The 27,251-nt window shown below is 38.6% G+C and overlaps 1 protein-coding gene across 5 annotated transcripts in view; it reads left to right on the top strand.

The window, feature by feature from the left end:
• The window catches only part of CDK19 (cyclin dependent kinase 19), a 175,173-nt gene that overhangs the window by 100,941 nt on the left and 46,981 nt on the right, over window positions 1–27,251 (top strand). For 4 of the 5 annotated variants that reach the window (XM_034991826.1, XM_034991821.1, XM_034991825.1 and 1 more), the window contains 2 exons: window positions 23,386–23,496; window positions 25,723–25,863. The exons of the other annotated variant lie outside the window; for it this stretch is intronic. In XM_034991826.1, coding sequence (XP_034847717.1) covers window positions 23,386–23,496; window positions 25,723–25,863 — 252 coding nt within the window. The remainder of the gene's footprint in view (window positions 1–23,385; window positions 23,497–25,722; window positions 25,864–27,251) is intronic. 5 annotated transcript variants of the gene reach the window in all.

Below are 27,251 nucleotides of genomic sequence, written 5' to 3'. Positions count from 1 at the left end.
GATATATAGATATATATCCCTAGCAAACAGATGATTTGTCCACTGGAAGTTTTATCTTTAATACTGTTTTTGGTCAGATTCTACTCTCCTATATATATTTTGATGGTATGTAAAAATTTAGAGAATAATATAGCTTCTTAAAAAAGGCTTTCTATGGGGTGTCTGGGTGCCTTAGTCGGTTAAACATCTGCCTTCTGCTCGGGTCATCATCCTGGGGTTCTGGGATTGAGCCCCAGTGGCTGGCTTCCTGGTCAGTGGGGAGTCTGCTTCCCCTGACCCCCCACTCATGCTCTCTCTCCCTCTCAAATAAATAAATAAAAATAAACTCTTTAAAAAAGACTTTCTAGCATGATTGTGAGTGAGAACTGGGAATTTCAATTCTTGTTTTTTAGTCTTTGCTCTTTCATTCTGTAATTACATGTGGGCTGGTATTTATTTTCTTATGTAAAAAATTGGAAAATACCTCCTTCTTTTCTACCTCAAAGAAATTGCATTGCCATGAATAAAGATTCCATGTAAAGTCTAGTTGCTATTTATGTAGTAAATTTGGGACAATCTACTATTTCTTAATGTATTCTGACACTTTACCAAGGCAAACCTTTTCTAGGTACTTATTTCTTTTATTTTTTTATTTTGTTTTTTTAAAACACTTTTAAAATATAAATTGAATTAATTAACATATAGTATAGTATTAATTTCGGAGGTAGAGTTCAGTGATTCATCAGTCTTATTTAATACCCTGTGCTCATTACATCACTAGGTTCTTATTTCTTAAGAGGATTCTAAATGGAAAGGTAAAGAGAGATAGTTGAGGTATCAAGTTGTTATCTAAAACTGTTTTTTTTTTTTTAAAGATTTTATTTATTTATTTGAGAGAGAGAGAATGAGACAGAGAGCATGAGAGGGAAGAGGGCAGAGGGAGAAGCAGACCCCCTGCCGAGCAGGGAGCCCGATGTGGGACTCGATCCCGGGACTCCAGGATCATGACCCGAGCCGAAGGCAGCCGCCCAACCAACTGAGCCACCCAGGCGCCCCTAAAACTGTTTTAATATCTATAAACTTTAAAAGCTTTAACTTCTAAGTCCATGGTGGTGATTATTTTTTATTTTCACCCTCTTACCAATTTCCTTTTGAAACAACCCAAATGGTAGAATGCAAAAAAATTTATATCACCTTTGGAAAACTAATGGAGAGTCTCATTCCCACTGTCATCCTTTTGAAGAGCTGTGGTAGGAAACAGTAAAGGTAAGGGCAGGGTGAGGGTATACGTCAGCCTGCCAGTTGCCAGCCAGCCCATTCAGGAGAAATTGGCTAAGGAGGTCGATCAGAAAGCCTGCCTCTCCATGTAAACTTAGTAGCACGTGCAGGCTGGGAGCTAGGGCTGGAGACAAAAATGGGACCAGTGTTGTCAGTAGGTAAAATCTGTATCCTACCCTGGGTGGAGCTGCAGGAGGGAGCTGATTCTCCAGTGTATATCCTGTGTGCTGCAGCTGTGGGGTCAGAGTAGACGTCATGGTGGAGGGGGGGGTCCTTAGTAGTAAGTGAGTATAGCGGAGTTTCCTACCCCTACCAGCTTCAGGCTAAATGCGGAGGCTGTGCCCTATTCAAGAATTCAACTGTGATCTGCACCATCTAGTACAGTGTAGGCCAGTGCTGTCCAGTAGAACTCTCTGCAGTTAGGGAAATATCTGTGCTGTCCAGTATGTGGCCACTAGTCACACATCTTTGGAGCCCTTGAAATGTGGCTAAGAACTGAATAACCACCAAAAGCCTTAAAAAGGGCTTTCCTGGGGCGCCTGGGTGGCTCAGTTGGTTAAGCGACTGCCTTCGGCTCAGGTCATGATCCTGGAGTCCCGGGATCGAGTCCCGCATCGGGCTCCCTGCTCGGCAGGGAGCCTGCTTCTGCCTCTGACCCTCCCCCCTCTCATGTGCTCTCTCTCTCATTCTCTCTCAAATAAATAAATAAATAAAATCTTTAAAAAAAAAAAAGGGCTTTCCTATTTCGGTTATTTTTCTCTTAAGGAGTTGATAGACAAAAGCTATTCATTACAACATTGTTTTTATATTAAGAAGCATATGTAATATCAGAGTAACAGAAATGTACTGGTTAAAGCAGTCTGTTTCATTCCCAGACAGTGGGATAGTATGCAGCCATTGAAATGCTGATATAGATAGACATTTATGGACAGAAAAGTTTTTTCCAATATGTTAAGTGAAAGGAGATTGGTTACAAAACCATGTGGTTAGTGTGTTCCCATATTTTTGTGTAAATATTTGAAGATATTGTGTGTGTGAGTATGTAAACACATACATAGATAAATAGGATCTGGAATTTAGGCATCAAAAGATTTATCTTTTTTTTTTTTTTTTTTAAAGATTTTATTTATTTATTTGACAGAGAGAGACACAGTGAGGGAGGGAAAACCAGCAGGGGGAGTGGGAGAGGGAGAAGCAGGCTTCCCACTGAGCAGGGAGCTCAACGCAGGGCTCCATCCCAGGACCATGACCTGAGCCGAAGGCAGACGCTTAACGACAGAGCCACCCAGGCACCCCCAAAAGATTTATCTTAATCCTCGTTCTGCCATTCGCTTTGTGCAAGTTACTTAACCTCTCAGCTTCTTCAGTTTTTCCACTGTAAAAGAGGGATTAAAAATAGCACCTATCTCATTGGGTTGTTTTAAAAATTAAATGAAATAACATGGCAGAATTGCTTAGCAGGATGCCTGTATTATCCTGTTATAAGATCATATAAAGCATCAGCTTTTTCGTGGTCATGGTGATTATTATTGTATCACACGTGTATGTGCGTAGGAGAAAGCTTAGGAGTACATAAAAAGTACATGAAGATGTCTAGTAGGATTGCAGGTGACCTATGTTTTCTTCTTTGTGCTTTTCTATGTTTTCAGATTCTGGTATTGCATTTGGGCAATATTACTTCTATAATTTAAAAATGTTTAAAATGTTTAAAACTTTTGGGGTGCCTGGGTGGCTCAGTCAGTTAAGCTTCTGCCTTCTGCCTTCAGCTCAGGTCATGATTCCAGGGCTCTCTGCTCATCAGGGAGCCTGATTTTCCCTCTCCCTCTGCCTGCAGGTCTGCCTACTTGTGCTCTCTCTCTCTCTCTCTGTCAAATAAATAAAATCTTTAAAAAACCCACAACTTTCTGTGTGCCTAAGTAATTAACAAATGATAATACCAGTTAAGCAAAAATGACTCATGGTAAGTGGATGAAAGATTTATGATACAGATTTATAATACGGATTTCATCACTCTCTTTAGAGATGCACAACTATTTTTGTGATTATACAAAATCTGTAAAATTAAGGCTGTTGGAAATGTAGTAGTGTAATCGAAACACATTCCTAAATGTAGAATTAGAGTTTTAATCATGTTTACATCTGGGAAGACTAAGACAAGTTATGTTTTAACTTGTATCCTTCATAATCTGGGCAAAAACTACATTTATCTCTATTTGGAAATGGTTTTGTTTGTGATTGCTTATTTCTGGGGTTCAGTCGCTCTAATGGTGTTGTAGATGGTTGGCAAAGCTGTAGACATCTAGGTAGAGTATTGCTTTGGTGGAGAGCATTGAATTTTGTATTTCCAAAATTGTTGGCCACAATCTTTTATATTTCACTTTGCTTAGAATTTACATGTGTCAGGTTCTGTTCTAGGCTCTGGGGAATGAGATGAACGAGAAAGGTGGCAGTCTTTCCAGGTAGGCAATCAAACAACCAGAATAGTCAGATCTTAAAGGTGGGTATGATAAAAGTAAGTGGGTACAGTAGGGTACCAGTGGAGAAGTGGTCAATTATATTTTGAGTGAGGGCGGATGGTGGGCAGAGAAAGGTAAAAAGGGGCTATCAAGGAAAGGCCAGGATGTGGAGCTGGATCTTGAAGGTGAGTGTCTCAGTATTTGCAGGTTGGGGTCAAGGCCTTTGTGGCAGTGAACCAGCTGTGGTGTGAGGCAGCATGGGGTATTGGGCAGCCTGAAAGTGGGTTGGTGTGGCTTAAGGTAGAATACAAGCCAGAGGCCAGCCAGTGAGAAAGCTGGAGAATCAGGTCAAGGAACTCTATGTTGATGTTTTCAGAAATAGGTTTAGGATAAGAGAAACTGCTGACCATTTTTTTGTTTGATCAGATCTTTTAAAGAACGCTCACTTTTTTTTTTTTTTTTTTTTTTTTTGACAGAGAGAGACACAGCGAGAGAGGGAACACAAGCAGGGGGAGTGGGAGAGGGAGAAGCAGGCTTCCCGCAGAGCAGGGAGCCCGATGCGGGTCTCCATCCCAGGACCCTGGGATCGTGACCTGAGCTGAAGGCAGACGCTTAACGACTGAGCCACCCAGGCACCCCCCAAAATGCTCACATTTAATAGATGCCATAGATGTAGATTTGAGGTGTTCTGAACCATGGAAGTTTTATGTGACATCATAGTTTTTCTTTCTTTTTCTTTTTTTTTTCTTTTCCTCTTCTTCTCCTCCTCCTTCTTCTTTTTTAAAACGATGTGGATCTTACCATATCACTAAATTGACAACTGAAACTATGTATTTCCTGATTTAAGAATAGCCTTCCTGAAGGTTCTTTCAGCTCCTTCTTCCTTCCCTATTCCCTAAGTTCCCCCTTCTTACCACTGCACCTGTACCAAACTCTGACTCCCACGAGGTCTTGTTGCCCCGCTATAGGGACACCTTTAAAGAATTTGTGAGTTAGAAGTAAAGGAAGGGAGGAAGCTGGGTAAAGACCTGTAGTGGTTCAGTAGCTGATTTCGCCATACTCGCTCGCTTATAAGGAGGCTGTTCTGTTCTGGATCATAATCCTGTGTTGCTTGCTTTGTTTTTTTCCTACTCATTAAAACAAAATTTCAGATCTTTAACCAATTAGATATTCATTTGGGCCAAAGTTAGCAAATAATTCTGGGAAGGGTCTTATATGAAGTTTGGGCAGATGTTTACTTTTTCTTCCTGCCCTGTGGTTTCTTCTCTCTCCATATTTAAAAATATTGAAGACTCTCCTATCACACAAAGCAAAACAGTATAAAACCACCTCTCTGAGGCCTTAGTGCCCCCATTCATAGCCTGTCAGTTTCTCCTCACCACTAACTATTAAGGGCAGCCTAGCATTTGTTGCAATCTGACTTTGTTTCCACTTTCAGTTTAGTTAAAAAAAAAAAAAATTATTGTGTGCCCACCAAATAACCAGCCTTGTTCTCCATGCAGTAAATAACAGTGAACAAGACAGCTGTGATACTTTTCCTTTGGAAGTGTCAGTGGAGAAAACTGTTCTTTCTAAGCTTCCTAAATACCTCCAATAGATGTTTACAAATCTAATAGACACTTCTCTCAACACTTGAAATCATCTATTCTCCCTTCTGAGAGGAGGGAAACCCTCTGGTTTTTATACCAATATCCTCTCTCCAGGGAGAAGAAGGCTTTTCCTCTGAGTACACATTCTGAGTCTTTGTGTCATCCTCTTTCTCTTAAATGTTTCTTTTTCAGACTCTTAAATGTTTTTATTTCAGGGCGCCTGGGTGGCTCAGTCGGTTAAGCGTCTGCCTTTGGCTCAAGTCATGATCCCAGGGTCCTGCGATCGAGTCCCTGTTGAGCATGGAGCCTACTTCTCCTTCTCCCTCTGCCCCTCTCCCTGCTCATGCTCTCTCTTTCTCTGTCAAATAAATAAAATCCTTAAAAAAAAAGTTTTTATTTCCCAAAAGTGCTCCCTACTAATTGCCCTTCTCACCTTTGCATGCAAAACACTTCTGGGGCCATCTTATCCCTGTGCTGATGACACCTCAGTTTTTTGTCTCCAATTGCACACTCTCTCCCGAGTTCCAGATCCACATATCCAAGACTGCTATCAAGGTGCCCCACGAACATCTCAAACTCAGTCATGTTTGATAGTAAAATCAACATTTCTCCCAACCTCAAAGCTGTAATGCTTTTCCTTGTCTCTAAATTTTATAACTGTCGGGGCGCCTGGGTAGCTTAGTAGGTTAAGCATCTGCCTTCCACTCAGGTCCTGGGATCATGACCTGAGCCAAAGGCAGATGCTTAACAACTGAGCCACCCAGGCGCCCCAAAATCGCACCACTATCTATTCAGTGGTTTGTACCATCCTGGATCATTTACCCTTAACATATCATATTAATTCTGCCCAGCCCTCTTTTTATTGACTTCCTTTCTATGCTTATTGCCATTGTTCATGTCCAGTAATATCTTCCCTCCCTGTCTCTCCCCAACCTTTTAAAAAATTTAAATTCCACTAATTGACATATAATGTATTACTTTCAGGGGTACAAGTCAGTGTGATTCATCAGTCTTATGTAATAGCCAGTGCTCATTACATCATATGCCCTCCTTAATGTCCAGCACCCTGTAATCCCGTCCCCCCACCCCCCTCCCCTCTAGCAACCCTCAGTTTGTTTCCTATCATTAAGAGTCTCTTATGGTTTGTCTTCCTCTCTGATTTTATCTTGTTTTATTTTTTCCTCTCTTCCCCTATGGTCCTCTGTTTTGTTTCTTAAATTCCACATATGACTGAGATCATATGATAATTGTTTTTCTCTGACTGACTTATTTCGCTTAGCATAATACTGCTAGTTCCATCCATGTCATTGCAAATAGCAATATTTCACTTTTTTCATGGCTGAGTAGTATTCTACCTATCTCTTTTTTAAAGACTTATTGGACTCACTGCTTCTAAAATTAGTTTTGGCCTATGGTCCCACACTCCTGGGATGTATGTGGATTACCAGAATCTATTTAGTCATGGAACCCATAACCTGAACAACTTTTGACTTCTAGGTTATATGAGAACTTAAAAATATAACTAAAAGGATTTATTGGTGTTTACTATATTCATCGTATGGAATGACCATATAGTTTAACAAAGAGTTAACATAAGTATATAACTATATATAGAAGTATTAGGATATGTATAAAAAGGTAGATAATATAAGTCATCATATGTTAAATTCAAAATGAGTGGGATAATATAATTGCCATAGGGATTTAGAAGAGTGAGAGATCATTAATGGTAAATCCCTTCATGAATGGAAGAGAACAAAGGAAGCAAAAAGCCAGCAAGGGTTAGTGGAGGATGGGGCATGGCTGAAAGGGAGAAAAAGATGGAAGGAGTAAAGATACATGAAATTAAAGTTTGTCACATTAAAAAAAACAAGTTTTCTATGGATGCACTGACTGCATAATGTATAGGGTTTAGTTGCCATGTTAGTGAAAAAAAGTCTTTTGATTTCATTCTCCTATAGTTCTTCAGTTTTACTTAATTTATGGTGACTAAACTATGTTCCTAATCCTGGCTAATCATTTTTTAGTTGTTTATCTACCCTCATCAAACAGGTGATTGGGCAATAGATTGTGTTTGTAACCAGAATAAACACATCCTTTGACACCAGAAAGAACCTAAAATACATGCCTTCATGAATATCTTTTGTATATATATTCAAGCTATGTGATCTTCTGTCAATATTCTGAAATTCTCAGATAGCCTAGCATTTTTAAAAAGTCAGTTATTTTGGTGATTTCTTAATAGATAAACAATCTTAACCAAACTTCTTTAATTTCGATCTTATCAATTCCAGAGATTATTAATGCTTATAACTTAAAATGTAGGGCTATTCCCAATAAATGTATGTAGATTCATTTTTTAAAAATTCACTCATTAAAAAAAATTCATTCAAGTCTTCATGTACATTGTATAGGTATCTTATTAATACATCTCTTTAGATTTTTCAGAAATTATATTTTTTCTTCATTACCATTTCAACTATTAGTATTTTTTTCAAGCTGGTCGTACTAAGAATTGGCATATAAAAACTCAGTTTAATATAAGATGGTTCTTGGCTTTGGAATGGAAATGATAAGGTCATTAAGATTTTTCCTGACTCAGTAGTATTAACATATAATATCCAAGAGCAGTGGTTTTCAAGCTCTTTTTGACTGTGACCCACTCTTGCTTTGGCTCTATCTTACTTATAACCTATGAGGTACACGGTGTTTTCAATTATTTTCTCCTCTAGTCCCAATTGAGGTGATTTCCCCTGATGGATGAGAAATGCTGGTTGCAACTCACTAAACTGATTTCGTAATCCATTAACGGGTTATAAGCTGCAGTTTGAAATACCGTATCTTAGAGTAGGTTTTATAACTTAAAAAATTAATATATAACTTAATATTATATTAAGTTATAAATTAATATATAACTTAATATAACTTAAAAAATGCAGAGCAGTATGAGGTAGCAAATTCAAATTATGCATAATTTGTTCCTTCAGGTAACTCCTGTTGACATTTCAGAAATATTGAAGAAATATAGCATAATAGGAATTCAAAAAATACTGAAAGATTTAAAATGAAAAATTTTAAACCTCTGTCTTTCTCATCCTGGTGCTTCTGTACAAAAGTAGCTATATATGTGCTAATATAGACATAAAAATACAATGACTTCTTTTGGCCTTTCCAATGTATTTTTATGTGTTTATTAGCACATATATATCTTCTATTTTTAAAAAAATTTTTTCAAAGATTTTATTCATTTTGTTTTTTTAAAGATTTTATTTATTTTTGCAAGAGAGCAAGAGAGGGAACATAAGCAGGGGGAGTGGGAGAGGGAGAAGCAGGCTTCCTGGCGGAGCAGGGAGCCCAATGCGGGACTCGATCCCAGGACCCTGGGACCATGACCTGAGCCGAAGGCAGACGCTTAACTGACTGAGCCACCCAGGCTCCCTTTATTCATTTATTTTAGAGAAACAGAATATGCGTGTGAGTGGGGAGGGGCAGAGAGGGAAGAAGAGGGACAAGCAGCCTTTGCCTTGAGCATGGAGCCTGACAGGGAGCCGATCCCACGACCCCAAGATCAGACCTGAGGTTAAACCAAGAGTCTGACGTTCAACCGACGACTGAGCCACGTAGGCGCCCCTGTATCTTTTAAAAGTACCAAAAGAGGTTATATTCTGTTCTATCTATATTAACATTTTTTCTTGGTACTCTTTCCATACCAACAATTCAGATCTAATTCTTACTGTATTCTTTTTAATGGCTATATAATATTTCCACCATAGGGATGGGCCTTTAATTTATTCAGCCAGTTTCCTATTGATACCATTTAGATACTTTTTTTTTTTTTTAAAGATTTTATTTATTTATTTATTTGACAGAGGGAGAGAGAGACAGCAAGAGAGGGAACACAAGCAGGGGGAGTGGGAGAGGGAGAAGCAGGCTTCCCACGGAGCAGGGAGCCTGATGTGGTGCTGGATCCCAGGACCCTGGGATCATGACCCGAACTGAAGGCAGACGCCCAATGACTGAGCCACCCAGGCGCCCCCCATTTAGATACTCTTAAGCTTTAAAATTTCCTTCAGAAATTTTTCCCTATCTCATAGATGAAAGATATCTCCATTGCTTCAGTTCGCATTCTTATATTGTGAGATAGTCATATTTTCATATAATTTTTTACTATTTTAGTTAGTATTTCCTTTTGTGAAATGTCTATTCATATTCTCTGCCCATTGTTTTATTGATGTGGTTTTTTTTTTTTTTAAGATTTTATTTACTTATTTGACAGAGAGATAGAGAGCACAAGTAGGCAGAGCGGCAGGCAGAGGGAGAGGGAGAAGCAGGCTTCCCGCTGAGCAGGGAGCCCAACACAGTGCTCGATCCCAGGACCCTGGGATCATGACCTGAGCGGAAGGCAGTCGCTTAACAACTGAGCCACCCAGGTGCCCCGAAGTGGTTTTTTTTCTTAATGATTTTTGTAAGCCCTATAAATCAAGCAAATTAGCCCTTTAATGTTAATGTCTTACAATTTGGTGATGTTTTCCACGTTTGTTGTTAGCCTTTTGACTTTGTTTAGGATATATTTTCTGAACAAGACAGTTTTGTTGTCAGATTTATCAACCTTTTCCCTGTGAATTTTACTTAAAAGGAGCTTCTCCCTTTGGCAGATGTTTGTTTTCAGTGTGACCAGAACTTATGTTGGAGAATTACATTTCAAAGAGGAGAGTCTAGTGAGATTTGACATTTTATATGTATTTTTCAAGCAGCTGAATGAAGACATTTCAAAGCTCCAAGATTATTCAAAGAAAGCTTACTTTAAAGTTGATGTCCTTTTTTGCATCTGTGCTCTGCTAAACATAATATTATTGAAAGTTATAGTATTTTGAATTATCTTTCATTATTATAATGTAGTAATTACTAGGGTTTTTTTCCCCTAATTGTTTTAACATATTTTCATAAAAGTCACATATGTCACAATGTAGCTCTTTTAAAAAAGTAAAGGTAGGGGCCCCTGGGTGGCTCAGTTGTTAAGCATCTGTCTTCAGCTCAGGTCATGATCCCAGGGTCCTGGAATCGAGCCCCGCGTCGGGCTCCCTGCTCAGTGGGAAGCCTGCTTCTCCCTCTCCCATTCCACACTGCTGTGTTCCCTCTCTCACTGTTTTCTCTGTCAAATAAATAAAATCTTAAAAAAAAAAAAGTAAAGTTAATACTCAGTAGAAATATTTAGGATTTATTAATTCTAGTAGATGTTTAATATAAAAGAAGTCATTTATTTCATTGTGGAAACTCACCCCCCTCTGTGTTTGCTTATAATGCCTACAAAGGTTTTTTAGCGGAGTAGGAAGGAAGTAGATTTTCTGTTTAATGGAAACAATACAGTAGACATTTCCTGGATTGCATTTTGGTCAGATCATTTAGTAGCTTTACTTATTACTACTGTTTAAATTCCCGTGAGGTCTTCAGGAGCTATAAATGATTAATTTATTTGAGCCTTGACTTCACTGTGTTTATCTTCTCTGGAAGCATAGTGATGTGAAAAACGTTGAGTTACTGGTATTGGTATTTTAGCTATTAATAATTAATCAAAACCTTTAGCTATAAATTGTAAGTATGAGTGCAATTTCTTGTAGTTGTATGGGAGGGGTGTCTGACCACTGATAATGTCAGTCATTCTGAAAAGCAGAACATCCAACATGGATGAAACAAGTTCCTTCAGAAAGCAAAACCCTCTCCCTCTCCCTCAAAATCCTCAGCCGGAACCATCTAGATGGCGGGCAGGGAGGGAGTGGGTAAGGGATGACCTTCAGGGCTACTTGGTTGCCTGCTTTTATTAAAGAAAATGTAAACCATATATTTTAGAAGTATAAGCTGTAAGGGTATGGGTTAGGTGTGAACCCAGATAGCTTGAGAGTGCACTGAAATAAAAATAAGGTTTATTATGGCCATTTAGGATAAAATTACTACTTTTTTTTTTTAAGATTTTATGTATTTATTTGACAGAGAGAGAGACAGTGAGAGAGGGAACACAAGCAGGGAGAGTGGCAGGCAGAGGGAAAAGCAGGCTCTCTGCTAAGCAGGGAGCCTGACACGGGACTTGGTCCCAGGACCCTGGGATCATGACCTGAGCTGAAGGCAGACGCTTAACGACTGAGCCACCCAGGCGTCCCTAAAATTACTACTTTATTTGCTTAACTAATCAAATGCCGACTTCAATTTTCAGACTTACCAAATTCCTTGTTAGAAATTTTGTTTCTTGGTTTTGAAAATATTATTTTTTCTATGTGGAATAAATGTCATTTAAGCAGTGTGTTTGAAAACCAATTCCTGTCCTGCTGCTTTCGTTTTTTCATTCAACAAAACCTGCCGAGTGTCTACTTTGTGCTAGGTCCTGTGCTAGGTGGTTTTATAAATATTCATCTGGAAAGAAAAGACACATCTCTGTTACACAGTGATAGAAGTCTGCCATGGCAAATTTAGAACAAAGTGGGAATTGCATTTGATATGTGCTCCTAAAAGATGAATGGTGAAGGAGTTCTTAGAGTTGACGTCTTCCGGCCATAGTGAGAGTAACTGCTAGCTGGTAGTGCACTTGCTGGCTGGTGGAGGCTCTGTACTGCTCAGGTCTCTTTCCAACAAGTATGCTGCTTTAGGAGCACCTTCTCTGACTTCCCAGAGCACGTTAGGTTTGCTGTGTATGCATATATCTTAATAACCTCATCATAATTTTAATTTAAAAATTATTTCTTTACTCCTTCTCCTCTTTGGTCTCTATTACGCCGTAAACCTAACCTGAGGCTCCCTGTGCCCGCAGTATGCTAGGCACTCAGGTTTATTAAGGAATTTTGACTTCTTTTTTTTTTTCTTTATCATTGTTACCTGCTGGGTATTTTCTGTCATGCTTCTGCCTCATCTGCATGTCCTAGGCCAAGGCTTTGTGGGAGATACTGGGTAATGGGCAGCATTCTGAGCAGTGGAGACCTTGGGAGCCCATTCCTGATGATGGCATATGGAGTATCCTTATGGTGAAGGCCACAACCTATGGCAGTTATGATACTCCCTTTGTCAGGGAGTGTTTTTTAAAAACACTCATAGTTTAAAAGCTCACTGGTTCTTAATTTGGATCTTATCCATCTGCCTCATTTACAGTGCAGTTTTTTTTTTTTTTAAAGATTTTATTTATTTATTTGACAGCGAGAGAGGGAACACAAGCAGGGGGAGTGGGAGAGGGAGAAGCAGGCTCCCCGTAGAGCAGGGAGCCCGATGCAGGACTCGATCCCAGGACCCTGGGATCATGACCTGAGCTGAAGGCAGTCGCTCAACCAACTGAGCCACCCAGGTGCCCTACAGTGCAGTTTTATCTTGAGTCTTAGCTCCGCCTAGCACCCCATTCCCCAGAAATTATTTCTGGAAAAATAGATTTAGCCTTTGGGGTGGATGGTTTTGAATGTTCTGTTTAGAGTTTTAACTTTGAAGCCATTTAAGATTTTGAATGGGAGAGTTAACGTTATCAGACTTTTTATTTTAGGAAGGTATTTTGATGTCAGTGCATAGGATGTATTAAAAGAGATAGGAGAGGGGCGCCTGGGTGGCTCAGTCAGTTAAGCGTCTGCCTTCGGCTCAGGTCATGATCCCAGGGTCCTGGGATCGAGCCCCGTGTTGGGCTCCCTGCTCGGCAGGGAGTTTGCTTCTCCCTCTGCTGTCCCCCCCGCCCAGCTTGTGCTCTCTCTCTCTCTCAAATAAATAAATAAATAAAAATCTTTTAAAAAAATAGAAGAGATAGGTGATACATCATCACTCATTAATTCAGCCAGCATTTGTTGAACACCTACCGTGTGTCTGGCTTGTTCAAGACAATGGAAATGTAGAGATGGAAGACACAGTCCCTGCACTCCAGGACCTTACAATCTATTAAGGGAGATAGATAATTAAACTACATCATAATTTTATTTAATTAGTGGTGTGTTAACAAGAAATACAGGATGGATGGAAACAGAAGAGAGATACCTACTTCTGACTAGGAGTTTCAGGGAAGACTTCTTAGAAGCAGTGATAAACTACTACTTTCTTTTTTTTTTGTTTTAAAGTTTTTATTTATTTATTTGACAGAGATAGAGAGAGCAGGAATACAAGCAGGGGGAGTGGGAGAGGGAGAAGCAGGCCTCCCGCCGAGCAGGGAGCCGGATGTGGGGCTCGATCCCAGGATGCTGGGATATGACTTGAGCCGAAGGCAGACGCTCAATGACTGAGCCATGCAGGCGCCCCTAAACTACTCCTTTCTAAAAAAGCAAGTAGGCATTAATCAGACAGAGGGTAGGGAAGATCTTTCCAGGCAGAGACAGGGGCCCATGTGTAAAGGTGAGAATTCATGAGTGATATTTAAAAGGCAGGGTATGTAGCACTTGTTCAGTGCCTGAACACTGATTGATGATAAGTTTTGAGCTTACCTTGGTAATTAGGAAATATTAGTGTAATTGCAGGAATAGTGGGCACACTAAGAGGGAGAGGTCGGCAAGTGATGTTCAGTCTTGGATCTGTGGATTTTGAGGTACAGAGAGATTCATGTGGACGTAGATATGCATAGTTGGAAATTGACGTCAGAGCTTAGGGGCAAGGTTAGAGCTAGAGCTAGAGATTTGGGATTCTCCATAAAAGTAGTAGCTAAACCTCAGACACATGAGTAAGATGTTAAGAGGGACTGCAGAATAGAGAAGGAAAAGAGGACTAGAGACAGAATTATGGAGAGTAAGACAATACTTTTTTTTTTTAAAGCAAGGATCTAATTAAGGAGTTTTAAATTAGATTTTTTTTCCTTCCTCATTTTGCTTCTAGGACAAAAACAAGGATAGATGAGAAGAAAATAAGCATTTGTTAGAAGTTTATTTATTGAAACCCCAAGGCTCTAAAACAATGTCCAGAGTCAAAGACAAATTTAGTTTCAATAATTGTGAAGGTAGGGAAGATTTTCAACCAGGAGCATTGAAACAAGAAAAGATTTTCTGATTACCACTCATTGACTCAGAAAGCCCTTGAGAATTCCAGTTCCTTAGGTTTTACTTTGTAAACTCTTTATTTTGATTTGCATTGGTTTTGTTTTTCATATTTAAGCTTTGTATATTCAGAGTGCTTATAAAACACTCATAGTTAGGGGTGCCTGGGTGGCTCCATCAGTTAAGCATCTGCCTTGACTTAGGTCATGATCCCAGGGTCCTGGGATCGAGCCCTGCATCAGGCTCCCTCTGCCTGCCGCTCCCCCTGCTTGTGCTCTCTCGCTCTCTCTGTCAAATAAATAAATTAAATCTTTTTAAAAAACACTCATAGTTTAAAAAGAACATATCAGCTATCATAATTGAGGGGATATTTATTTATTTATTACAGATCTTATTTGGTTTCAAGTATCTCTCAAGTACCTGTAGTACTTGAGGTCAGAGAGAAAAGGAAACCAGATTGCTACAAAATGGAAAGGAAAGTAACTTTCCTATAGCTATGGTATTATTATAGATCGTACCAGGGGAGTTTCAGGAATTTGGTAAGGAAATGCTATGGCATTCCCCATCACAGCACATCTCCTTTTTTTTTTTTTAAGAATTTACTTATTTATTTGAAAGAGAGAGAGCACAACCAGGGGGAGGGGCAGCAGGAGAGGGAGAAGCGGACTCCCTGCTGAGCAGGGAGCGGGGCTTGATCTCAGGACCCTGGGATCATGACCTGAACCAAAGGCAGATGCTTAACCAACTGAGCCACCCAGGCGCCCCAGCAGCACATCTCCCTTTAACAGGTTCTCCGACTGTCCAGAGTGGTTGGTCTCTTCCACTCATGTATGTGGGCAATAATAGCTATTATTCATCAAGAACTTACAGTATGCCAGGCATTCTGCATATATTATGTCATTTAGTCCACATCACATTCTTGTTAATAAGAGTTAATTAATAAGAGTAATAACTATAATTTATCAAGCACTTAATATGTCCTATGCATTGTGTTACATAGTCAATGTACTTATATTCATTTAATTCTTACAGACCCTGTGTTTGTGTTTGGCAGTAGATATTCATTATTCCATGAGGCCCAGAGGGGTTTTGAAATCAACTTGCTTTATGTCATGCAGCTAGTAAGTCAGGACTGAAACTCAGATCTGGGAATTCTACAATCTGTACTTTTTGCATTATGCGTGCTGCTTCACTGTCGCCTCTCCTTTGGGGCAGTCGGAGCATTGACCTCCCTGAAGCTTATGACTGGTACCTAAGCAGTGTCCCTAAAGTAAAATAAAGCAAAATAATTTAGGGCCACCTTGAGCCAGAGCTGGGTTACTGTTTTATAGACCCCTTTTCAGAGTATGAGTGCCACCTGCTGGGAGGTTATAATGTATCTATGTGCTTGCAAAGACCAGCTTCCCAAAGGGCTGCTGTCACAGATGTGGAAGTGGCAGATTTCTAAACGCTAATTCTTAGCTTGCCGTTTAGGAATACTGCAGCATTTTGGAATTAGCTGAGTCCCCTCTTTGCCATAAAATAAACTGCTTCACGACGTGGATGGAACTGGAGGGTATTATGTTGAGCGAAATAAGTCAAACAGAGAAAGACATGTATCATATGACCTCACTGATATGAGGAATTCTTAATCGCAGGAAACAAACTGAGGGTTGCTGGAGTGGGGGGGGTGGGGTGGGAGGGATGGGGTGACTGGGTGATAGACACTGGGGAGGGTATGTGCTATGGTGAGCACTGTGAATTGTGTGAGACTGTTGAATCACAGATCTGTACCTCTGAAACAAATAATGCAATATATGTTAAGAAAAAAAAAAAAGAAGAAGAAGGTAGCGGGAGGGGAAGAATGAAGCGGGGAAAATCGGAGGGGTAGACGAACCATGAGAGACGATGGACTCTGAAAAACAAACAGGGTTCTAGAGGGGAGGGGGGTGGGAGGATGGGTTAGCCTGGTGGTGGGTATTGAGGAGGGCACATTCTGCATGGAGCACTGGGTGTTGTGCACAAACAATGAATCATGGAACACTACATCTAAAACTAATGATGTAATGAATGGGGATAATATAAGAATAAAAAAATTAAAAAAAACCCCTGCTTCATTTGTCTTCCTTTTGTGTATGTGGGGGTGGGTGGGAGGGGGTCATACACTTTAAAAAATGATGTAACTCAGTGCTTCCTAAAGTAAAGGCATTTTCACCATGGGAAAGATTGATAGTCAAATGAATCCTACAGTTACTTTCTTTCTTTCTTTCTTTCTTTTTTTCCTGCAGTTACTTTCAACAGATCAAATAAGAATAGAAAACTGAGGGCGCCTGGGTGGCTCACTCGGTTAAGTGTCCGATTCTTGATTTCGGCTCAGGTTATGATCTCAGGGTCGTGAGTTCAGGCCCTGCGTCAGACTCTGCACGGAGTGTGGAGCCTGCTTAAGATTCTCTCTCTCTCTCTGTCTGCCTCTCGCCCACCTCTCTCTCTCTCACTCTCTTAAAAAAAAAGAATAGAAAATTGAATTTACTTTGAGATAAATGAGTCATTGAAGTATAAGAGGACCCTTTCCATTCAGATACCCTAAAAGAGGAATCTGGAACCCATGGGAGGGGGGCATCAGAGACTTGGAGAGCAGAAAGAGGGGTAAGAGGGGAAGAAAGATGTATGTATAAAAATTAGAATGGGTTCTGTAATTGGTAGTCTAGCCCAAGCTTCCCCAAAGTGAGTCAGGATCCTAAATAGTGCCTTCGAGAAAAAAGATTAGGATTGTAACTTTGAATTATATGTTTAGGATAGTGAAAAGTAGATACTCTTTATGGTCACTTAGATGCCCTTGAAGATCAGGTAAAATCTTGGGATGTTCATTGCACATTCTTCATTAGGCTCCTTTGAGATTATGTTAGTACTCTAAGTATCTGCACAGGAGATGCTATCATTTAGTGTAGGATTTTCACAGGAAAATCACATTATACTTAACTGTTGTTTAGATATGATTAAAGCATATCTATAGTTGCATGATGTCATGTTGAACAAATATTTGTGTGACAAGAGATTCAAGTCCATTGGTAAAATCTGATATTGCCAAGAATGAAGGAAAGTACAAGTACAACTGTCCCCTTTCTTCGGGTCCCTTTTCAGATCAATCACGTAAGGAACCGTGATAGTTTGATAGTATCTTATCTTAGCAGGAGATATCTTTCTGGAGAGAAAGAACTGTCTTTTGGGTGTGTGTGTGTACATGTGTGTGAGTTTTTAAATGATAAGAGTAAGTTTTTAAATTATAAGAGCTCATTATAGAAAACTTGTAAAATAGAAAAATAGAACTAAAAAATCACACCTAATCCCACCACCCAAAGATAACTATGTTAATGTTTTGATGTGTTTCCTATTTTACAGACATTTAATACTTTGCAGCTTTTTCTACTACATCACAATATTATAAGTCTTTTCTCATGTATTTAAAAACTCTTGGGGGGTGCCTGAGTGGCTCAGTTGGTTAAGCGACTGCCTTCGGCTCAGGTCATGATCCTGGAGTCCCGGGATCGAGTCCCCCATCGGGCTCCCTGCTCAGCGGAGGGTCTGCTTCTCCCTCTGACCCTCCCCCCTCTCATGTACTCTATCTCTCTCTCTCATTTTCGCTCTCTCAAATAAATAAATAAATCTTTAAAAAAAATAAACTCTTGGTATAGGGCACCTGGGTGGCTCAGATGGTTAAGCGTCTGCCTTCGGCTCAGGTCATGATCCCAGCATCCTGGGATCGAGTCCCGCATCGGGCTCCCTGCTCCTTGGGAGCCTGCTTCTCCCTCTACCTCTCTCTCTCTCTCTGTCTCTCATGAATAAATAAATAAAATCTTTAAAAAAAAAAAACTCTTGGTATATGCGCATGAGGCTACAATATGTGGATATACTGTAATTCACTTGTCAGTGAATAATATTTCTTATTATCAGACATTTATGTTTGCTGTTTTTGTTCATTTGTTTCTTCAGTAAATAGTGGTAGAGAAATTTCCTTTTTTTTCATTTGTCTGCTTCAGTAAATTGGGGTAGAGAATACACTCTTGTGTGGCATCTGTTTAGGGTCTAGCATTGTGTTAGTAAACTAGCCTTGAAAGTAATCAGTGACTCATCTGTTTTGTTCCTCAGGTGTGTCCCCCCGGGTCCCCTTCTCCTGTGCGCATTTTCTTCAGAATTTTGTAGTGCTTATTTCATTCACAGCCCTTTCAGGAAACACCCTCACAGCGCCCTTTTCCATTTCAGGTTCTGCACAGGTGAAATACCTCACCCTGAGCTATGTTTCTGCTCTTCACATCAAGGCAGCTCTCTTCTGCTTCTGGTAGTGTGGGTGCTAGTTGAGAGAACTATTCCTTTTTAAGCTTAAAATAGATGTAGCTTGCAGAAAGTCAGTATCTTTAGAAAAACTACTTTAGACGTAGTCTATTCAGTTTATTAAAAGCAAAATCGTTCAAAACACCTTTTGGAAGGATACCAAAGTTTTATAATATTCCAAGCTCTTTACTGATTTGTTTTGTAAGAACTAGATAAGTTCAGTAGATTTAATTCTTTTGACAAATATTTATGGAGTGCTTACCATGTGCCAGGCACCATTTTAAGCATGGGGGTATAAAACCAGCAAAAACTTTGCCTTCATGGAGCTTATGTGTTAATGGAGAGAAACAGACAATAAACAAGATAAAATAAATAAACAATACCTAGGTCCCCAATTCCTTAAATGAAGCTTTGGGAACCAGATGTGTTTTAAAGATTTTTTATTTTTTATTTATTTATTTGAGAGAGAGAGAATGAGAGAGAGAGAGCACATGAGAGGGGGGAGGGTCAGAGGGAGAAGCAGACTCCCTGCCGAGCAGGGAGCCCGATGCAGGACTCGATCCAGGGACTCCAGGATCATGACCTGAGCCGAAGGCAGTCGCTTAACCAACTGAGCCACCCAGGCGCCCAACCAGATGTGTTTTAGATTCAAAAATTTTAAGAAGATTTTAGAAAGATAATATGGTGTATATATTATGTTACCTAACACCCAGGGAAGCAGTAATCAAACCTTTTAATATTCTTCAGTATCGAAGTATGATCATTCACACTGGGATGGATAAAGACTATGACAGCTTCATGTTAGTGCAAGTGAGATATTTCTGCAAAATGAGTATCAAAGGATAATTTCCAAAAAAGATAAAATTATGATGTGATACAGAGATGAAATGAATGCATTTTGAAGATTTTATTTAACTTATTAAATGAAGGAACCCAATAGATGGTATAGCCCATTCAAAGGAGAATCCTTAGAACAGACATATTTATAGATCAGGAATATTAAAATGATGGGCAAATTGAGGCAAAACTCACCTCTTCCATAACAGGAGAAGGAAGTCAGTGAACCTCTTCTGGACAGGACAGTTTGCATGTGTATAGACAAGAATTATCCTGCATTGTTATCAGTTATCTATAATGTACAGAGTTGAAAATAGCTTCCATAGAATTAGAATCTGATAACCTGAAAGGATGTGCCCTTGACAGTGTATTTTTTTTTCCACTGAGGTTAAATTTTTTTTTTCCTACATGAGTTCCTAGAAAGCTTTGTTTTCTGAGCTCTTCAGAATTATAGATAAGGGAAATAGAGGCATAATACATTTGACAGTGATAGTGCTTTGCAGAAAAATAAAGGTGCAGAGGGAGGTTACAATTTCAAATAGAGGAGGCAGGAAAGACTCACTGAGAAGGTGATATTGTGAGTTGAGTTAAAGTAGATGAAGTTGTTTACCTGAGTAACTGGAATGATGAGGTTGCTATGAACTGAGCCGGAGGAAGAGCAATTGAGGTAGAGGGCAGGGGAGGTGGAGATCACCCCTTCAGTTTGGGCCCTTAGACATTCAAGTAGAGATGCTGATGCAGTTGGATACACATTGCGGGAGTTCAGGGAAGATGTGCGGGCTAAAGATGAACATTGGGGAGTTCATGCACGTCGGTGACATTTAAAGCCCTCAAACTAGATGAGATCACTAAAAACAGGGCTTCTTCTATGGGCCAGGCTCTGCGTTAGTCCCTGGGGATACAGGGATAAATTAAAAATTGTTCTCAAGGTTTAATGGGGGCAGTTATAAACAGTCAAAGCAGTATAAAAATATACTAATATAAATACACATAAAGTACAGATGATTCCGTGAAGTCAAATCTGAGCGTCATCTTAAACTCCATCACCCTCAAACTTCCTCGTTCGGTGACCTGACCGTGAGACATGCACAGAAGATATTCAAAGTGTGGGACCTTTAATATCAGCTGGCTTCTCCACTAACCCCCTCTGCCCAGCAAACTTTCAGTGATACTAGAGAGCCTTGCTGGTGACACTCTGCATGGCTTACAGGGCTCCCCATTATTTGGCATTTGTCTTATCCCTTGCTTTACTTGAATGAATAAAGACTGTAACAGCTTCATGTTAGTACAAGTGAGATATTTCTGCAAAACGAGTATCAAAGGATAACTGTACACTTAAAAATGGTTAAAATGGTAAACTTATGTATATTTTACCACAATAAAAAAAAATGGAACATAGAAAGGAAAAGACCTAGAAATACATTGCTGCTGTAATAAAAAAAGAGAAAGATTTCTACCTACTAAAATTGTATACTGATACTGGAGAGAATTTCTAGGATAGATTGTATTGAAAACAAGTGCTATCTTTTGAGTAAATAAGGACAGATAAAAATATATAGTCATATTTGCTTTTATTTGCATAAAGAAACACTGGAAGGATTAACTAATAAAAGTTGTTAGTTCTAGCAGATAAGGAGGACTAAGGTCACCAGGGGCAGGCGTGGTAATGAGACATCTCAATGTATTATATCCTTTTATGTACTTTTGATTTTTGGACCATGTAAATGTATTACCTATTCAAAATAATGTTTAAACATGGGAGTTAAAGTGGTTTCATTGTAGAGGGATCATCAATTTGTAGCCACAGAAAACAGCTTTTTAGAGATACTGATTGAAATATTGCTACATGTGACATCCCCTCCCCCAGACAAGTCAGAGCCTGGTTTAGATGAAGAAGTGAGTTTCACCTCCCTTCCACTGCAGGCAACAAAGAGAACGTATTCTGGGTAGAGATTTAATAAAGCCAAACTCTCTTAGTTCATTAATACCAAGAGTCAGAAAGAGAGGGTGACAAGACATTGCACCTGCAGTGAGGCCTCTTACCAGGGTCCAAATGCTCGAAGGTTGACCATGGCAAATAGGGTCATTAAATATATTAAGCTACTGAGTCTGGGAGCCTTAACCATTCAAAAACAGGAAAACTGTCTGGATATAGCTCTGCATCCCTCCCCCCACTTTCTCTGATTCTGTCACTAATTAGGAGCATATTATGTCTAACATTTGCATCTGAAGCAAGAAGCAGGATTGTTTCACCTTTCTTAGGCAGTGGGAGCAGAGAGAGCGGCCGATAGCTGAGCACCCACCTAGTGGCCCCCCTCCTGCCGTCCCCACCAAGGGAGTAGGACTATTATATCTTCTCTAGACATTTCTTTCCAGCTCTTCTTTCCCACCTAGATCCAGTAGGAAATGTGGATAGAACCCTGAGGCAGACTGCGTAAAGTAGAAGGCTGTCTCTGGGCAGCCCAGCCCATCCTAACTCTTGCTTCTTAGCTGTGTCCCAGGGCATGTGGTTTGAGGGAGAGCCCAGGGAGTCATATCCGGGAACCATGCCCAGATTATAGCTGGTAGAGCACCACCTTCCAGCAAGGTGGTCAAAGTGCAGGTCAAGAGAAAAAGCTGAAGTACAGAGCCAAAATGAGAGAATTGAAGGACTGGGAAACAACATTGAAAGTAGTGAAGAATTCGGCAACTGCGAAGAAATTTATAAAAGTTCCAGAGATGGAATTCACATGATTTTTTTTTTAGGATTCCAGCACAGGCACTGAAGGTATACTTTACTCATTTAAAATTATTAGGAAAAAATAATAAAAGTTATTAGAATGGGGGAGCAATTCATTTTTCTCTTGCCTCATTGATCAATTTGTAGGTCTGTCTTGCCCCTTACACTGTAGGAATTGCAGACAAGGACTTTAGCCATAGTGGACAAAGCATGGACTTTGGAACTGGGCAGATCTCTTTAAATCCAAACCGCTTCTCTTTCTAGGTGTTTGGTTTTGGTCAAGTTATTTTTATAACACTGGACTTCAGTTTCCATGTGCATCATAGGGTTGTTATAAGGATTTAACGAGAGAAAAACGTGTATATATGATCATCCTACACACAGAAAGTATTCAGTAGAAATTTTGTTCCCTCTTCCGTTTTGTGTCTCCCACAGAGTTTTACGTTTAAAAGACATTCAAAATATCAAATTGAGCATGTTAGTGTTAAATTTGAATGCTGGTTAAGGACCGCCTGAGGCAGGCATGTTTATAAGGCTTTCCCCTCGAACAGTGAAAGTTGTTGTTGCTAAATAATTTATCAAGCAGCTGCCTGTTATGTGCCAAGTGCTAAGGTTTCACTTGTGGATCTGGTTTATCTTTTTATGATTTCCTTCTTACTATCAGGGTTCAGCTTCTACTCTGTGAGGGCCTCTTCCTTACTCTCTATTTATGGGACCTCTTCTCCACACCAATTTTTTTTTTTTTTAATCAGTGGGTATGAGAGACATTACCTTATACTCACTGTTTTTCTAAAAAACCTCAACGACATGCTTTAGGCATGGATAAGTGTGGGGACTGTTATATCTCTTTCCTTTTTTTGTCAAATATTTACTGAACACCTCCTGTGCTAGGGTAGAAAAAAACAGAATGAATACGTGATTCCTGCTCCCCAATAGTAAAAAAAAATAAGCACACTCTAAATTATATTTAATTACTTCATGATACAATATTTACTTTTGTTTACCATTTTACATTTTACTGTTTAAAATGATCCCGTTTTGCAAACACTCACATACATGTGGAAAAAGAATTTGGAAGGGTATCCACCAAGATGGGGCAGAGCTTATCTTGGAGTAGGGGTATTTTTTTAAATTTTATTTTGCTTATCTGGATTGTCTAAATTTTCAAAAATTTCACTAGAAAGTGCATCATTTCCCCCTGCTTGCGAACAGGAGAGTGACCCCTCTCTTCCTCTTGCATTCAGCTTTTGCGAGAATTGAATCACCCTAACGTGATCGCCTTGCAGAAGGTGTTCCTTTCTCACAGTGACAGGAAGGTGTGGCTGCTCTTTGATTATGCAGAGCATGATTTGTGGGTAAGTCTAAACTCGCTTTATTTTTGGGACCCTTTCCTCTAGGTACAGAGAAACAGTTGTATATACGCACTGCATATTGCTAATGCGCGTAAAGGAAAATTTGCTTTGTTGACCAGAGTTTAAAATAAATATTAAATGCAAATGCAGATTTAAAAGAACTCGAGCAATAAACACTGTCATATCCTGAGAAGATGGTATTTGTAACATTCAGAAATTTCACTTCAGAAAGTGGTAATGTGTGTGAGATTGTAATTTTATGCAAATCATCAATGACCGTTTACCGGTAATGTGTAGTGAAAATTGCTTTCCTTTGTGGTACACACAGTAGTTCAACTTTCACCAATTATGTACTTGTGAATAATTTCCCTTTCTAAGTTAAGGTCCGTCTCTTGCAGCATTTTTCCAATTAAAACTGACTCCACCAAATGGAAGTACATATATAGTTTTACAAATATTAGCCAAAAATTCTAATTCCAAAATTTTTAAGTTAGAAATCAGGGTATTTAAGCATTTTATCCAAGGAGTTGCTAAAAGTACAAAAATTCAAACTTGGCAGTAAGTCCACGTTTTTGATAGTTAAGTTTTGACTTAACATAGTTTGGTGTGTCATCTATATATACGGCACATCTGTTTAGGAGTAACTTTAACAGACTTACAGGTCTTGAAGGAACTTTCAGAATTTATGCTATTATAGCATATTGACAAGAATGTCCAATGAATTTCTCTCATGGATATTCATAAAAATTATGTTTTCCCCATTTCTCTGTATCTTTTATATTTCTGCCAAGGTTTATTTGATAACGTGTGCACTTCACTTTGAACGTCAGTGATGTGACGAAAGAACATGTAGTGCATTGGACTAGTCAGGTCCTGTAGAACTGTGTTTTTTGTAACATGGTGGCCCCCAGCTGCGTGTGCCCATTGAGCACTTGAAGTGTAGCTGGTCTAAATTGAGATGCATCATAAATATAAGATACACACTGATTTTTGAAGACTTAGTAGGAAAAAAATGTAAAATACCTCATTAATATGTTATATGTTGAAATGATAATATTTTGAATATACTGGGTTAATTAAAATATAGTACATCAATTTTAGCTGTTTTTTTTTTTTTCTTTTGATGTGGCTGTAAAAAGTTGAAGGTTATATATGTGTAGCTCCTACTATATATTTTTGGGGGGGACACTGATGCTACAGTATAAACCCTAATTTTCTATTAGTTCTTTAAATAAAGTACATATTGTTGAACAGTTTATAAAAAAGCAAGAAAGCTATGTAAATAGCTTAAAATGTTTCCCTACCGTTTGGCCATTTTAAAGTTAGTAGAGCAATGTTAACAGTGTTGTTTAATAGGGGTTTAAATGGCCTTTAATACCCTTATGTCATGTTTTGCATAGGGGTGAGGTGGAGATGGAGGTGCAGGTTTGGGGTTCAGGTAGCATTTCTTCCCTATCATTATAATGTTTTCATGACCTACAAAATAACATGTGGACATAAAAATTTGAATATGTTGATGCAGTTATATTTATTTCAATGGGATTGAATGCCCCAATTTTCTCTCCCTCCTCCTTTCTAGTGATTTCCTATTTAATATTAACTACTAGGAATGTATCTTAATTTCATTCTGTGCCAAAACAAGGTAGAACTTTCCAATAATTCAAATGTCCACATAGTCAATGACATTACACAAATGCTCTAAGTGCTAACTTTTTATAGTATCATAAAGATATAGGGGCGCATGGCTGGCTCAGTTGGTAGAGCACACGACTCTTGATCTCAAGGTCGTGAGTTCCAGCCCCATGTATGGCATGGAGTTTCCTTAAAAAACAAAACAAAACAAAACAAAACAAAAAACAGTAAAGATTTACAGGGTCTTTTCTTCTTTTTTTTAGTCTTTCATTCTGTCAATAGAAAATACAACTAGTACAATTTTTATGCAGGCTTTTAAACATCAATGCTTTTTACCTTTCGGTCTTATTTAATGAAAATCTTAATGGTTTCAGTAAATCTAGTCATCATACCCTCAGTAACATTGTCACATTCACCGCCAATATAGGTTCCATTTGGTTGACCTTATTATTCAAATTATTTTTCTTTGCATCATTATTGGCCTTTAATAAGTAATTTTTAAACATAGAGAGTTTATTGCAGACTTGTGTTTTATTGATATAGATATTAGCAAATACTATATATAATTTAGTATGTTTTATTTTTTTTAATTTTTAGCATATTATTAAGTTTCACCGTGCATCAAAAGCAAATAAAAAGCCCATGCAGTTGCCAAGATCTATGGTTAAATCATTACTTTACCAGATTCTTGATGGTATCCATTACCTCCATGCAAATTGGGTGCTTCACAGAGATCTGGTAAGTATGTTTCTTTTAAATTGATCCATATGATTTTTACCTTCTCTTAAAAAATATCTTTTCCTCTTAGTGCAATTATTATAAACATTAATTGTAGAAAATTCTGAAAACACATATAAGCAAAAGGGAAGGAAATAAAATCACCCATAAGCCTACAATTAAAAGATTAACATTATTAATATTTTGTGTATGTTCTTCCATTATATTTATGCATAGCTCTAAAATGTCAGTGTGGTTTTCAATGAATGATTGGCATAATCTTAATGGAATAGTCATATGTGAAATAAGTATCTTTTAATCCATTTTGTTTTTCATATTGCTCATTGTTAGTAAAAACATTAATAATTAAAGATTGAGTTCTCATTGTTTTTTTTCCTTAAGAGCTAAGTTGAAATAATGACATTGCATCCAGTAAATAGAATGTTGTTATCAATATTATCAATAAATGTTATCAATATTAACAAATCAAATGTTTGATTTTACTTTTTTTTCAGTACACATGTAACAAGCATTTATTAATGTCAAATTCTAGTTATCTTTGCATTATTGTCATGTTAGTTTATGTTGATGAGATCTTTTTGGTTTGTTTGTGAGAAAACATGGTTACTGGATAGTTGTTATACCCATGAGTTTATAATTGGAAATTTTATTCCCCAACGCTCCTCAAAAAAGTGGTTTCGTGATCATTATTTCTTAGGCTTTTGGAGATTCTAGGGATATGGTAGGGATAAATCTAGGTCGACTCGGTTTTACTAATTGAGGAGAAGTATTTGTTATGGAAAGCGATGAATACACAAGGACATTAGTTAGTACCCCTTGCTGTCTGACTTGACCATCTCTTGCTATGACACTGAAGTTAAATTGGACCCAAATGACAGTGACCACAAAGATGGACTTACCCTTTCAATAGATGCATGTCACCTCATAATTTTGAACTGTTCTCAAAGACTTCCACCTATCCACTTTACTACTAACCATGAATCAGCACATTTTTACGTGGGTACATGAGGTCGTTCCAGTTCAAAACCTTCTTCATAAATGGTTTTAGATATTAATTTGCTATGTACTTAATATAACCGATGTGAGTTATTTTTGAGTTCCTGATCATGTTTGAATCATCGATCAGAATCTTTTATTGAAGATTAATTTCAACTCTTTTTTCACAAAATTATATAGTTTATTCTGAAAGCATAGATTAACAGATTTTATTTCTGATCTTGTCACCTGAGTATCCACCTGTGCTAAAACTCAGTATGACTAGGGCTCGGTTTTCTCCTAGTTGGTTCGCTGCTGCTTTAGTGTCTATTTTAGTTATGGCATCACCCTCCTCTCAGCCTAGAAAGTTCTTTTACCCCTTGCAGACCCTTGCACTGTATATGTAGACCTTG

The sequence above is a fragment of the Mirounga leonina genome, unplaced genomic scaffold (assembly GCF_011800145.1).
Source record: "Mirounga leonina isolate KUSES-001 unplaced genomic scaffold, KU_Mleo_1.0 Mir_53, whole genome shotgun sequence".
NCBI classification, from domain to species: Eukaryota; Metazoa; Chordata; class Mammalia; order Carnivora; family Phocidae; genus Mirounga; species Mirounga leonina.
This window is presented reverse-complemented; position numbering and strand designations above follow the sequence as displayed.